Consider the following 15,531-nt stretch of genomic DNA (forward strand, 5'->3'; position numbering starts at 1 on the left):
GTCCCAGCTATAGTCTTTGCTGAGACCAAACCAAGCCCAGAGGGGAATACGATACCAAATGACGCCTTCTAGAAGCTTTTTTAGTGATTCTTAGATCCTCACACATGCATCTGCATGCCCTGCTCTCCAAAAACAACTGCGCAGTAATGGCGCGAAAATGAGGCTCAGTCTATAACTAGAAAGGCCCCCAGACTAAAAAAGGTGTCCAACACAGTGCCTGACGTTTTTTAAACGTTCCCCAAGATTATAAATGCCAATTGTTAGCTAGAATCTGAATAATATGCCCCAAATAAAGCAATCGATTTAGCCCATAAAAATGTCTACCAGTTTTTTAGCCCTTTTTAAGCCCTTTATTCTTTTATGTTTGACTAAGAAAATGGCTTACCGGTCCCCATGAGGGGAAATGACAGCCTTCCAGCATTACTCAGTCTTGTTAGAAATATGGCTAGTCATACCTTAAGCAGAAAAGTCTGCTAACTGTTTCCCCCAACTGAAGTTACTTCATCTCAACAGTCCTATGTGGAAACAGCAATCGATTTTAGTTACTGTCTGCTAAAATCATCTTCCTCTTACAAACAGAAATCTTCATCCTTTTCTGTTTCAGAGTAAATAGTACATACCAGCACTATTTTAAAATAACAAACACTTGATAGAAGAATAAAAACTACATTAAAACACCAAAAAACTCTTAACCATCTCCGTGGAGATGTTGCCTGTGCAACGGCAAAGAGAATGACTGGGGTGGGCGGAGCCTAGGAGGGACTATATGGCCAGCTTTGCTGGGACTCTTTGCCATTTCCTGTTGGGGAAGAGAATATCCCACAAGCAAGGATGACGCCGTGGACCGGACACACCAATGTTGGAGAAAAGCAAGATGAGCGCAATTATTTTTTTTATGCAAAACAAGCTATTGTTATAGTTGTATGTACAATAAAATGCAGCAAACACCACCAGGCAGTTTTTTTGTTTTATTTTAGTATGCAATGTAATGCTTAGGCACGTTGCTTGGGAGACTACTTCTAAAAGAGTTGGCCACTGTTGAGTTTCTTTTTCATCCTTAAATACTGGTCAGGAAAGTTCTCACAATCCAAATCATTCATAAATTCAAATTGGTGTACATTATTTAGAATAATAAAAAAAAAAAAAAAAAAAAAGGTGTGTGCAAGAAGTGAACATAAATTTGTTCCATATTGGAATTATAGCATTGCCTTTCCTGCCTAAAAAGGCTTTAACATTTTCTCTTTTTTTAAAGAAATATAGAAACCTTATAAATTACATAGAATTAAATGTCAACAATCACTAGCTATGTACAAAACCAGTTAGACAAAAAATAAAATAAAACTGGTTTAAAATTTGTATCTGAAAAATAAGTCATATTGGTACAGAAACAGCTGTGTGTTTTACAATTGCAAAGTTGAATTTACTTTTGTTTATCATATAAACAGAAAAATGCAAATCCCGTTTACAGTAACTGCATCAGCATTTTTGAAGGGTTTTAAAACTAGTGTTTGCATAAAAAAAAAAAGACCATGAAATTGGCATTAAACAGATGTCAATGTAGTTCACCAATTATTTAAGCAGAAACAAGACAATATATGGCTTTAAATCATTATCAGCTTGCCATAAAAGTTTACCAATAAATATATAAATCTTTACCAATAGACATATTTGATCTGGAGGGAAAAATACAGCAAAACATTTACCAGATAATAAAAATGCTGCAAAATGATAATGGAATTAAATATCAGTCTGAATTCTTATTTCTAAAATAAAAATAAAAAATAAAACCCTTTATATGGACATTTGTAAAACAGGTGTATCTCAAAGGAAAAAATTGTACAAGATATGGGGGGGGAAACCTGTAAATACTTTGGTCACACTAACTGCCAAATAGTTATGTTTACAAATGTGTTAGATTTTTGTATACACTTTTTATAAAAACTATTATACAACCATTTTACCATAATATCACTATTACTTTAGTGGTGAGTTCTTATTTCACAGGGCGTTTTCTTTTTCTTTTTTCTTTTTTTAAAACAATACAATATAAACACACAAAAAAAGTCATTTTTGTCAATGTGCAAATATTTTTACACTTTAAAGTCTGTACAACACCCTAAAATCTGAAAAAAAAAAAAAAAAAGAAAAAAAAAAAAAAAAAGGTTGCTGGTCCTGATCCCTTGCAAAGTTAGTGCAGCAGTGACTGGCATTGACGGGGTTTGCTGGAATCCGCAAGAAGCCTATTTAAAACCCAAAAAATATCAGTCTTCAGAATCTTTAGTTAAAAGAAGATACCACACATCATACAGGGCCATTTGCAGAAGTGCTGTCTAATATGACTTGTTCAGGAATCCTGGAGGAAAAAAATAAAATAAAAATAAAGTTAGCTTACTTTGAAAAAGCTCTCCTCTCCCCCAGTTTTCAACTAGCCCTACACAGTAAGTTTAATCTATTTGTCTGCTTGGATTGATCCACGACTCAATAACAGTCTCAAATATGCCCAGGTAAGGTTATCCTTAAAGGGATAGTCTAGTCAAAATTAAACTTTCATGATTCAGATAGAGCAGCAATTTTAAACAACTTTCTAATTTACTCCTATTATCATTTTTTCTTCATTCTCTTGGTATCTTTATTTGAAAAAGCAAGAATGTAAGCTTAGAAGCAAGCCCATTTTTGGTACAGCACCTAGGAAGCACTTTGAGTGGTGTCTAAATGTAGCCAACAATAAGCAAGCGCTACCCAGGTGCTGAACCGAAAATGGGCCAGGTTCTAAGCTTACATTCAAATAAAGATACCAAGAGAACGAAGGAAAATTAATAGGAGTAAATAAGAAAGTAGCTTAAAATTGCTGCTCTATCTGAATCATGAAGACTATCCATTTAACCTAATTTGTAGTGACGGCACATGAACCAGGATTCCAAAAGGCTAGATCTTTCCATACCTACAAAACAGAAACCTGCAGACCAATTATCTCCCCCTTTTATGCTTCTGAACTTTAAAGGGCCATTATACTTGAAAAATGATATGCTCTAACTCAGTGGTTTTCAAAGTCTTAAGTATAGGTCTCCACTCACACAAAATTTATAAGGCACCATCCTCGTCCACCCTCTTTTGACATTACTTTAAATTTTCTCTTTTAAGAAAAAGAAAATTTATGCTTACCTGATAAATGTATTTCTTTTTTGACACAATGAGTCCACAGATCATCTTAATTACTATTGGGAATACCACTCCTGCCCTGCAAGAGGCGGCAAAGAGCACCACAGCAAAGCTGTTAAATATCACCTCCCTTCCCTTCCAACCCAGTCATTTGACCGAAGTAAAGGAGAGAAAGGAAGGAATAAGGTGCAGAGGTGTCTGAAGTTTATAATAACTAACAACCTGTCTATCAAAAACAGGGCGGACCGTGGACGCATTGTGTCAAAAAAGAAATACATTTATCAGGTAAGCATAAATTTTCTTTTCTTTTTAATGACACGATGAGTCCACAGATCATCTTAATTACTATTGGGAATCAATACCCAAGCTAGAGTACACAGATGATACGGGAGGAACAAGACAGGGAACCTAAACGGAAGGCACCACTGCTTGAAGAACCTTTCTCCCAAAAGCGGCCTCAGCCAAGGCAAAAGTGTCAAATTTGTAGAACTTCGAAAAAGTGTGAAGAGAGGACCAAGATGTAGCCTTGCAAATCTGTCCCACAGAAGCTTCATTTCTGAATGCCCATGAGGAAGCAACAGCCCTCGTGGAATGAGCTATAACTCTCTCTGGAGGCTGCTGTCCAGCAGTCTCATATGCAAAACGTATGACACTCTTGAGGCAAAAAGAAAGAAGTAGCCGTAGCTTTCTGTCCCTTACGTTTTCCTGAGAAAACCACAAACAAAAGCAGAAGACTGACAAAAAACATAATTTATGCTTACCTGATAAATTTATTTCTCTTGTAGTGTGTTCAGTCCACGGGTCATCCATTACTTATGGGATATATTCTCCTTCCCAACAGGAAGCTGCAAGAGGATCACCCAAGCAGAGCTGCTATATAGCTCCTCCCCTCACATGTCATATCCAGTCATTCGACCGAAACAAGACGAGAAAGGAGAAACTATAAGGTGCAGTGGTGACTGGAGTTATAATTTTAAAATTTAGAACCTGCCTTAAAAAAAAAAAAAAAAAAAGGACAGGGCGGGCCGTGGACTGAACACACTACAAAATAAATAAATTTATCAGGTAAGCATAAATTATGTTTTCTCTTGTTAAGTGTGTTCAGTCCACGGGTCATCCATTACTTATGGGATACCAATACCAAAGCTAAGTACACGGATGATGGGAGGGACAAGGCAGGAACATTAAACAGAAGGAACCACTGCCTGTAGAACCTTTGTCCCAAAACCAGCCTCCGAAGAAGCGAAAGTGTCAAATTTGTAAAATTTGGAAAAAGTATGAAGTGAAGACCAAGTTGCAGCCTTGCAAATCTGTTCAACAGAGGCCTCATTCTTAAAGGCCCAGGTGGAAGCCACAGCTCTAGTGGAATGAGCTGTAATTCTTTCAGGAGGCTGCTGTCCAGCAGTCTCATAGGCTAAACGTATTATGCTACGAAGTCAAAAAGAGAGAGAGGTAGCCGAAGCCTTTTGACCTCTCCTCTGTCCAGAGTAAACGACAAACAGAGAAGAAGTTTGTCGAAAATCTTTAGTTGCCTGTAAGTAGAACTTCAGAGCACGGACCACGTCTAGATTATGCAAAAGACGTTCCTTCTTTGAAGAAGGATTAGGACATAATGATGGAACAACAATCTCTTGATTGATATTCCTGTTAGAAACAACCTTAGGTAAAAACCCAGGTTTAGTACGCAGAACTACCTTATCTGAATGAAAGATCAGATAAGGAGAATCACAATGTAAGGCAGATACTCTTCGAGCCGAGGAGATAGCCATCAAAAACAAAACTTTCCAAGATAAAAGCTTAATATCAATGGAATGAAGGGGTTCAAACGGAACACCCTGAAGAACTTTAAGAACCAAGTTTAAGCTCCACGGAGGAGCAACAGCTTTAAACACAGGCTTAATTCTAGCCAAAGCCTGACAAAAGGCCTGGACGTCTGGATGCTCCGCCAGACGTTTGTGTAAAAGAATAGACAGAGCTGAAATCTGTCCCTTTAGCGAACTAGCGGATAAACCCTTTTCTAAACCCTCTTGTAGAAAAGCTAATATCCTAGGAATCCTAACCTTACTTGATGAGTAACTCTTGGATTCGCACCAATATAAATATTTACGCCATATCTTATGGTAAATTTTTCTTGTCACAGGTTTCCGAGCCTGTATTAATGTCTCAATAACCGAATCCGAAAACCCACGCTTTGATAGAATCAAGCATTCAATTTCCAGGCAGTCAGCCTCAGAGAAATTAGGTTTGGATGGTTGAAAGGACCCTGAATTAGAAGGTCCTGCCTCAGAGGAAGAGACCATGGTGGACAGGACGACATGTCCACTAGGTCTGCATACCAGGTCCTGCGTGGCCACGCAGGCGCTATCAGAATTACCGATGCCCTCTCCTGTTTGATCCTGGCAATCAGCCGAGGTAGCAACGGAAATGGTGGAAACACATAAGCTATGTTGAAAACCCAAGGGGCTGCTAATGCATCTACCAGCACCGCTCCCGGGTCCCTGGACCTGGATCCGTAACAAGGAAGCTTCGCGTTCTGGCGAGATGCCATGAGATCCAGATCCGGTTTGCCCCAACGACGAGTCAGTTGAGCAAATACCTCCGGGTGAAGTTCCCACTCTCCCGGATGAAAAGTCTGGCGACTTAGGAAATCCGCCACCCAGTTCTCTACGCCTGGGATGTGAATCGCTGACAGGTGGCAAGAGTGAGACTCTGCCCAGCGAATTATCTTCGAGACTTCCAACATCGCTAGGGAACTCCTGGTTCCCCCTTGATGATTGATGTAAGCCACAGTCGTGATATTGTCCGACTGAAATCTGATGAACCTCAGCTTTGTTAACTGAGGCCAAGCCAGAAGAGCATTGAATATTGCTCTTAATTCTAGAATGTTTATTGGGAGGAGTTTCTCCTCCTGAGTCCACGATCCCTGAGCCTTCAGGGAATTCCATACTGCTCCCCAGCCTAGAAGGCTGGCATCCGTTGTTACAATCGTCCAATCTGGCCTGCGAAAAGTAATTCCTTTGGACAGATGAACCGATGACAACCACCAGAGAAGCGAATCTCTGGTCTCCTGGTCCAGATTTAGCAAAGGGGACAGATCTGAGTAATCCCCGTTCCATTGACTGAGCATGCATAGTTGCAGCGGTCTGAGATGCAGGCGCGCAAATGGCACTATGTCCATTGCCGCTACCATTAAGCCGATTACCTCCATGCACTGAGCTACCGATGGGCTTGGAATGGAATGAAGGACACGGCAAGCATTGAGAATCTTTGATAACCTGGACTCCGTCAGGTAAATCATCTCTACAGAATCTATAAGAGTCCCTAGAAAAGGAACCCGTGTGAGTGGTAACAGAGAACTCTTTTCCACGTTCACTTTCCACCCATGCGACCTCAGAAATGCTAGAACTTTCTCTGTATGAGACTTTGCATTCTGAAAACTTGACGCTTGTATCAGAATGTCGTCTAGGTACGGAGCCACCGCTATGCCTCGTGGTCTTAGTACCGCCAGAAGTGAGCCCAGAACCTTTGTAAAAATTCTCGGGGCCGTGGCTAACCCGAAGGGAAGAGCCACAAACTGGTAATGCCTGTCTAGAAAGGCAAACCTCAGGTACCGATAATGATCTTTGTGAATCGGTATATGAAGGTAAGCATCCTTTAAGTCCACCGTGGTCATATATTGACCCTCTTGGATCATGGGTAGGATGGTTCGAATGGTTTCCATCTTGAACGATGGTACCCTTAGGAATTTGTTTAAGATCTTTAAGTCCAAGATTGGTCTGAAGGTTCCCTCTTTTTTGGGAACCACAAATAGATTTGAGTAAAATCCTTGTCCCTGTTCCGATCGCGGAACTGAGTGGATCACCCCCATGATTAAGAGGTCTTGTACACATTGTAGAAATGCCTCTCTCTTTACTAGGTTTGTCGATAACCTCGAAAGATGGAACCTCCCTTGTGGAGGAGAAGATTTGAAATCCAGAAGGTATCCCTGAGATATAATCTTTAACGTCCAGGGATCCTGCACATCTCTTGCCCAAGCCTGGGCAAAGAGAGAAAGTCTGCCCCCCACTAAATCCGTCTCTGGATAGGGGGCCCTGACTTCATGCTGTCTTAGGGGCGGGAGTAGGCTTTCTGGCCTGCTTGCCCTTGTTCCATGACTGGTTGCCTTTCCAACCTTGTCTGTAACGAGCAGTAGTTCCTTCCTGTTTTGGAGCGGAGGAAGTCGATGCGGCTCCTGCCTTGAAGTTACGAAAGGCACGAAAATTAGACTGTTTGGCCTTTGGTTTGGCCCTGTCCTGAGGAAGGGCGTGGCCCTTACCTCCCGTAATGTCAGCGATAATTTCCTTCAAGCCGGGCCCGAATAAGGTCTGCCCTTTGAAAGGAATGTTAAGTAGTTTAGACTTGGAAGTTACATCCGCTTACCAGGATTTAAGCCAGAGCGCTCTGCGCGCCTGTATGGCGAATCCGGAATTTTTAGCCGTAAGTTTGGTTAGATGTACTACGGCATCCGAAACAAACGCATTAGCTTGCTTAAGGGTTCTAACTTTGCTCAAGGCCTCATCCAACGGCTCTGTGCGAATCGCCTCTTCCAGAGACTCAAACCAGAATGCCGCTGCAGCCGTGACAGGCGCAATGCATGCAAGAGGCTGCAATATAAAACCCTGTTGAACAAACATTTTCTTAAGATAACCCTCTAATTTTTTTATCCATTGGATCTGAGAAAGCACAGCTATCCTCCACCGGGATAGTGGTACGCTTGGCTAACGTAGAAACTGCTCCCTCCACCTTAGGGACCGTCTGCCATAAGTCTTGTGTGGTGGCGTCTATAGGGAACATTTTTCTAAATATCGGGGGAGGGGAAAAAGGCACACCGGGTCTATCCCACTCCTTACTGATAATTTCTGTAAGTCTTTTTGGTATAGGAAAAACGTCAGTACACACCGGTACCGCATAGTATCTATCCAACCGACACAATTTCTCTGGAATTGCCACCGTGTCGCAATCATTCAGAGCCGCTAATACCTCCCCTAGTAACACACAGAGGTTCTCAAGCTTAAATTTAAAATTTGAAATTTCTGAATCCGGTCTCCCCGAATCAGAACCGTCACCGACAGAATGAAGCTCACCGTCCTCATGTTCTGCAAGTTGTGACGCAGTATCAGACATGGCTCTTGTGTCATCAGCGCGCTCTGTCCTTAACCCAGAGCTATCGCGTTTGCCCCTTAATTCGGGCATATTATATAATACTTCTTTCATAACATTAGCCATATCATGTAAAGTGATTTGTAAGGGCCTAGATGTACTAGGTGTCTCAATCCTACGCATCTCCCGAGCGGGAGACGCAGGTACTGACACGTGAGGAGAGTTAGGCGGCATAACTTCCCCCTCGTTGTCTGGTGATAGCTTCTTTATCGGTACAGATTGACTTTTATTCAAAGCAATATCAATACAATTGGTACACATCGTTCTATTGGGCTCCACATTGGCTTTTGAACATGATGAACAAACAGTTTCCTCTGAATCAGACATGTTTAAAACAGACTTGGCAATGAAAATAACAAGCTTGGAAATCACTTTCAATAAGTTTTACAAGCAATATAAAAAACGCTGCAGCGCTTCAAAAATACAGATATAATTAAACAATTCTTAACAAGAAGTGTACTATTAGCAGAGGATTGCACCCATTAGCAAAAGGATGATTAACCCCTCGATACCCAAAACGGATAAAACAGATATCACGCTTTTAATCACAGTCAGCACACTGTCACAGATCTGCTGTGACTGATTACCTCCCTCACAAATGAAATTTGCAGACCCCTGAGCTCTCTAGAGACGTCCTGGATCAAGGAGGAAGAAGCAGAAAGACTGTGCAATAATTTTAACTGCGCAACAAGGCGCTAAAACAAGGGCCCTCCCACTCCAATCACAACAGTGGGAGCCCTGATATAACGGTTTCCATGCAGAAAAATAGGTTAGCCATGTGGAAAAAATCATGCCCAAAGCGATTTATCACCAAAGTACCTCACAAAAAAATGAATAACATGCCAGTAAACGTTTTATTAAAAAACAACATTTTTCAATGTCATGCAAAGCTATCACTAAGCCTGCTACCAGTCGCTACCACTGCAGAGAAGGCTTAAGTATTATTTCAGTGTTAACAGTATTTTCTCAGTCAAATTCTAGTCCCTAGAATATAACTCGACTACGCATACATTTATCAGCCTGATACCAGTTGCTACTACTGCATTTAAGGCTGTACTTACATCATACGGTAACAGCAGTATTTTCTTAGTCAATTCCATTCCCAGAAAATAAAGTACCGCACATACCTCATTTGCGGAGGACCCCGCATGCTATTCCCAGTCTGAAGTTACCCCACTCCTCAGAATGTCGAGAACAGCCAGTGGATCTTAGTTACGCCTGCTAAGATCATAGATAAAAAACGCAGGCAGTTTCTTCTTCCAAATACTGCCTGAGATAGAAAAACAGCACACTCCGGTGCCATTTAAAATAAACTTTTGATTGAAGAATAGTTAATAGCTAATAGTTAAGTAAAAACTCCAGCTCCTCTCGCGACCTCCTTCTTTGTTGAGGGTTGCAAGAGAATGACTGGATATGACATGTGAGGGGAGGAGCTATATAGCAGCTCTGCTTGGGTGATCCTCTTGCAACTTCCTGTTGGGAAGGAGAATATATCCCATAAGTAATGGATGACCCGTGGACTGAACACACTTAACAAGAGAAATCCTTAGCCGTCTGCAGGTAAACATTTTAAGACACGAACCACATCCAAATTGTGTAGAAGCCATTCTTTCTGAGAAGTAGGATTAGGACACAAGGAAGGAACAACAATCTCCTGAATAATGTTCCGATCAGAAACAACTTTGGAAGAAATCCTAATTTAGTACGTAAAACTACCTTATCTGAATGAAATATAAGGTAAGGGGACTCATACTGCAATGCCGAGAGCTCTGACACTCTGCGAGCAGAGGAAATAGCAACAAGAAATAAAACCTTCCAAGATAACAACTTAATATCTAAGGAATGCATAGGCTCAAACGGAGCCCCTTGAAGAACTTTGAAACCCAGATTAAGACTCCATGGTGGAGTAACTGGCTTGAATACAGGTCTGATCCTGATCAAGGCCTGACAAAAGGATTGCACATCTGCCAGTCGTTTGTGTAACAAAATAGATAAGACAAAAATTTGACCCTCTTGGAGAAAGGACAAAATTCTAGGAATCCTAACTCTACTCCAGGAGTAGCCCTTGGATTCACACCAATAAGATATCTACGCCATATCTTATGGTAAATCTTTCTAGTCACAGGTTTACGATCCTGAATCATGGTCTCTATGACCGATTCTGAAAAGCCCTGCTTGGATAAAATTAAGCATTTAATCTCCAAGCAGTCAGCTTCAGAGAAACTAGATTTGGGTGAAGGGCCCTTAAAGTATAAGGTCCTTCCTCAACAGAAGTCTCCAAGGTGGCAGAGACAACATGTCCACCAGATCCGCATACCAAATCCTGCGAGGCCAAGCTGGTGCAATAAAGATCACTGAGGCCCTCTCCTGCTTGATTCGAGCAATGACCTGAGAAAGAAAAGCAAACTGAGGAAATAGGTATGCTAGACTGAAGGTCCAAGGTGCCACCAGGGCATCTATCAGTACCGCCTGAGGGTCCCTGGACCTCGACCCATATCTCGGAAGCTTGGCATTCTGCCGAGATGCCATGAGATCAAATTCCGGCTGACTACATTTGAGGATCAGGCAGGAAAACACTTCCGAATGGAGTTCCCACCCCCCGGATGAAAGGTCTGCCCTGCTCAAAGTCAGCTTCCCAGTTGTCCACTCCTGGGATGTGGATCGCCGACAGACAGCAAGAGTGGGTTTCCGCCCACTGAATTATTTTGGTTACCTCCGTCATCGCTAAGGAACTCCTTGTTCCTCCCTGATAATTGATGTAAGCCACAGAAGTTATGTTGTCCGGATGGAACCTGATAAACTGGACCGAGGCTAACTGGGGCCAGGCCAGAAGAGCATTGAAGATTGTTCTCAGCTCCAGAATGTTTATAGGAAGAACAGACTCTGACTGAGTCCAAACTCCCTGAGCCTTTAGAGATCCCCAGACTGCTCCCCATCCTAGAAGGCTGGTTTCTGTTGTCACAATCACACAAGATGGTCTGCGAAAGCAGGTTCCCTGGGAGAGATGATCTAGAGACAACCACCATTGAAGAGAATCCCTTATCTCCTGTTCCAGTATTAGAGGAGACAAGTCCGCATAATCTCCGTTCCATTGATTAAAGTCTGAGGTGAAACCGAGCAAACGGGATGATGTCCATTGCCGCCACCATCAGCCCGATTACCTCCATGCACTGAGCCACTGATGGCCCGAGAAGTGGACTGCAGAACTAGACAAGTATCGAAAATCTGATGTCCTGACTACTGTCAGAAAAATCTTCATTGATAGGGAATCTATTATTGTTCCTAAGAATGATACCCTTGTGTTTGGAACTAAGCAGCTCTTTTCCAAATTTACCTTCCAACCAAGAGATCGCAGGAAGGATAACATTTCCGTGTGGAATCTTGCTTTTTGAAAGGATGGCGCCTGGACCAGGATGTAGCCCAGATAATTTGAAAAAATTCTGGGAGCTGTAGCAAGACCGAAGGGAAGAATCACAAATTGGAAGTGTTTGACTAGAAAGGCAAACCTTGTTAAACTTGTGATGATCCTTGTGAATAGGAATATGTAGGTACGCGTCCAATAATTCCACTGTTGTCCTGAATTGACCCTCTTGGGCCCAAGGAAGAATAGAACGAATAGTTTCCATCTTGATTAGACTCATGAATATTATTAGTCTGACAATTCCCTCTTGGGAACCACGAACAGAACGGAATAGAAACCCAGACATCGTTCCTGCTTTGGAACAGAAACCATCACTCCCAGGTCGGAGAAGTTCCATAAAAGTGTAAGAACGCCTCTCTTTCTGTCTGGGCTGCAGAAGATCTTGAAGGCAGAACCTGCCCCTTGGAAGAAAAACCTTAAACTCCAGTTTGCTTCTCAAAACCAAGTTTGAACGAAGGAGGAAAGCCTGCCCCCCAAAAGATCCGGTCCTGGATCGGATGCAGGCTCTTCTTGCTGCCTTTGATTCAACAGCAGGCTTGTTGAATTGCATTCCCCTATTCCAAGACTGATTGGGTCTACAGGAAGGCTTGGACTGCTCTCGCTTGGAAGAGGGAGTGGAAGGATTTTCCTTGAAAATTTGAAAGGAAATAAAATTACTCTGTCTGCTTTATTTCTCTTACCCTGAGGGAGGGAATAGCGCTTACGTCCCGTAATATCAGAGTTATCTCCGTCAAACCAGGTCCCAACAAGGTCTTTCCCTTGTAAGGAATTATCAAAAGTTTTAAACTTAGATGTGACATCCGCAGACCAGGATCTTAACCAAAATGCTCTGCGGGCCATTGTAGGAAGCCTGAAATTTTAACTCCCCTTATCCAGTCCTGGATTTTTTGGAGGTGAGTGTGTCCAATAGCAATAGACAACACAATCTATTATGCTGCCACACTAGCGCCAAGACTCCTAAATAAAGTCTGACCTAGGAAGCATCCATTAAAGTTAGGAAATGGAGAAAAAGGAGTACCCTGTCTCCTGTATCCCTTTGTTTAGTTTTACTGTACTGATTAGGGTTGCCTACGCCAGTCATTTTGGAGTCGTTCAGTATAGATAGAACCTCCTTAGGTAGCAAATGGAGGTGATCAAGAAACAACTTCAGCAGCTGCTTAGTCCATTTTCTATATAACAGACTGATCACCTTCAGTTTAGGAAGCTTAGTCCATTTGCTATAATTTAAGAGTGAAACACCCTCACACTGAGCTTGCTCTCTGTAGTACAGCTCATTGTAGTCGTGTCAATATGTAATCTCCTGGTCGGTTATTAGTTATGAAACCACTGGGAGATGAGTCACATGTCACATTCAGCCCCAGTGCCTGCATCCAAGCTGCCATAGTGTCCCCTAATACAATAGGAGAATCCATCTTTGTAAACCTTTAACAAATAGCCCAATTTCAATGAGTTCTGTGTAAAAAATAAAGTGCCCAAACTTTTTCTGAGTTTTCTTTCTACCCCCAGAAATAAAGTCAGCACTTACCTCATCTTCTGCCTGACAGCAAGGCAGTTACCCAGGTTTGAGAGTTCCTCTCCCTCACATGGACCTGTAAATAAACGAAAGTCCTGAGTAATATCCCTCAGGTTTTCAGGGTAAGGGCAGCATCAGAATATGGGAGGCGCAGTGAGAATTATGTCCCACAAGTTCCCATTGCTCTAAAGCCACCACTGCACTACTGAAGAGACTAATATGGACTACGGCTACACCCTAAAACAAAGCAGCACAATCTTGCACTACTTTAAAAATAATAGACTCTTGATTGAAGTCTAACACCTAATTTACCACCTCCTTGCAATGAGAATGACTGGGTTGGGAGGGAAGGGAGGTGATATTCAACAGCTTTGCTGTGGTGCTCTTTGCCGCCTCCTGCAGGGCAGGAGTGGTATTCCCAATAGCAATTAAGATGATCCGTGGACTCATTGTGTCATTAAAAAGAAATAGTACTATTTAATTGTAGTTTTAATTTTGCTAATTTACATCTGATTCAGGGTTCACACACAGCTGATCAACCAAAAAACATAATTTATGTAAGAACTTACCTGATAAATTCATTTCTTTCATATTGGCAAGAGTCCATGAGCTAGTGAAGTATGGGATATACAATCCTACCAGGAGGGGCAAAGTTACCCAAACCTCAAAATGCATATAAATACACCCCTCACCACACCCACAATTCAGTTTAACGAATAGCCAAGAAGTGGGGGTGATAAAGGAGAAAAAACATCAACAAAGGAATTTGGAAATAATTGTGCTTTAAACAAAAAAATCATAACCACCATAAAAAGGGGTGGGCCTCATTGACTCTTGCCAATATGAAAGAAATGAATTTATCAGGAAAGTTCTTACATAAAACAGAATTTATGCTTACCTGATAAATTTCTCTCTCTTGTGATGTATCGAGTCCACGGATTCATCCATACTTGTGGGATATTCTCGTTCCCTTCAGGAAGTGGCAGAGAGAGCACCCACAGCAAAGCTGTCTATATAGCTCCTCCCTTAGCTCCACCCCCCAGTCATTCTACCGAAGGCTAGGAAGAAAAAGGAGAAACTATAGGGTGCAGTGGTGACTGAAGTTTTTTAAATAAAAATATACTACCTGTCTTAGACAGGGCGGGCCGTGGACTCGATACATCACAAGAGAAAGAAATTTATCAGGTAAGCATAAAATCTGTTTTCTCTTGTAAGATGTATCGAGTCCACAGATTCATCCATACTTGTGGGATACCAATACCAAAGCTTTAGGACACGGATGAAGGGAGGGACAAGACAGGTTCCTTAAACGGAAGACACCACTGCTTGTAGAACCTTTCTCCCAAAAATAGCCTCCGAAGAAGCAAAAGAATCGAATTAGTACAATTGGGAAAAAGTATGAAGCGAAGAACAAGTCGCCGCCTTACAAATCTGTTCAACAGAAGCCTCATTTTTAAAAGCCCATGTGGAAGCCACTGCTCTAGTAGAATGAGCAGTAATTCTTTCAGGAGGCTGCTGGCCAGCAGTCTCATAAGCCATACGGATGATGCTTTTCAGCCAAAAAGAAAGGTAGCCGTAGCCTTTTGACCTCTCCGCTTACCAGAATAGACAACAAACAATGAAGATGTTTGGCGGAAATCTTTGGTTGCTTGTAAGTAGAACTTTAAAGCAAGAACCACATCAAGATTGTGCAACAGACGTTCCTTCTTTGAAGGAGGATTAGGACACAGCGAAGGAAAAACAATTTCCTGATTGAAATTCCTATTAGAAACAACTTTAGGAAGGAATCCAGGTTTGGTACGTAAAACCAGCTTATCTGCATGGAAAATAAAATAAGGTGAGTCACACTGTAAAGCAGATAACTCAGAAACTCTTTGAGCCGAAGAGAGCTACTAAAAACAAAACTTTCCAAGATAGAAGCTTAATATCTATGGAATGCATAGGTTCAAACGGAACCTCTTGAAGAACTTTAAGAACCAAGTTTAGGCTCCATGGCGGAGCAACAGGTTCAAATACAGGCTTGATCCTGACCAAGGCCTGACTAAACGCTTGAAAGTCTGGGACATCTGCCAGACGTTTGTGTAAAGGAATAGACAAAGCAGATATGTGTCCCTTTAAGGAACTAGCTGATAATCCCTTCTCCAATCCTTCTTGGAGAAAGGACAAAATTCTAGGAATCCTAATCTTACTCCATGAGTAACCCTTGGATTCAAACCAACAAAGATATTTGCGCCAAATC

The 15,531-nt window shown here is 41.8% G+C and overlaps 1 protein-coding gene across 1 annotated transcript in view; it reads right to left on the bottom strand.

Annotated features, from left to right (window-relative positions):
* Positions 1 to 955: 955 nt before the first annotated feature.
* PPP6R3 (protein phosphatase 6 regulatory subunit 3) overlaps positions 956 to 15,531 on the bottom strand; it is a gene marked incomplete in the record, with an annotated part of 489,908 nt that continues 475,332 nt past the window's right edge. Inside the window, 1 exon segment of the mRNA XM_053720450.1 lies at positions 956 to 2,353. Within this exon segment, the coding sequence (XP_053576425.1) occupies positions 2,302 to 2,353 (52 nt within the window).

The sequence above is a fragment of the Bombina bombina genome, chromosome 7 (assembly GCF_027579735.1).
Source record: "Bombina bombina isolate aBomBom1 chromosome 7, aBomBom1.pri, whole genome shotgun sequence".
In the NCBI taxonomy this organism is placed as follows: Eukaryota; Metazoa; Chordata; class Amphibia; order Anura; family Bombinatoridae; genus Bombina; species Bombina bombina.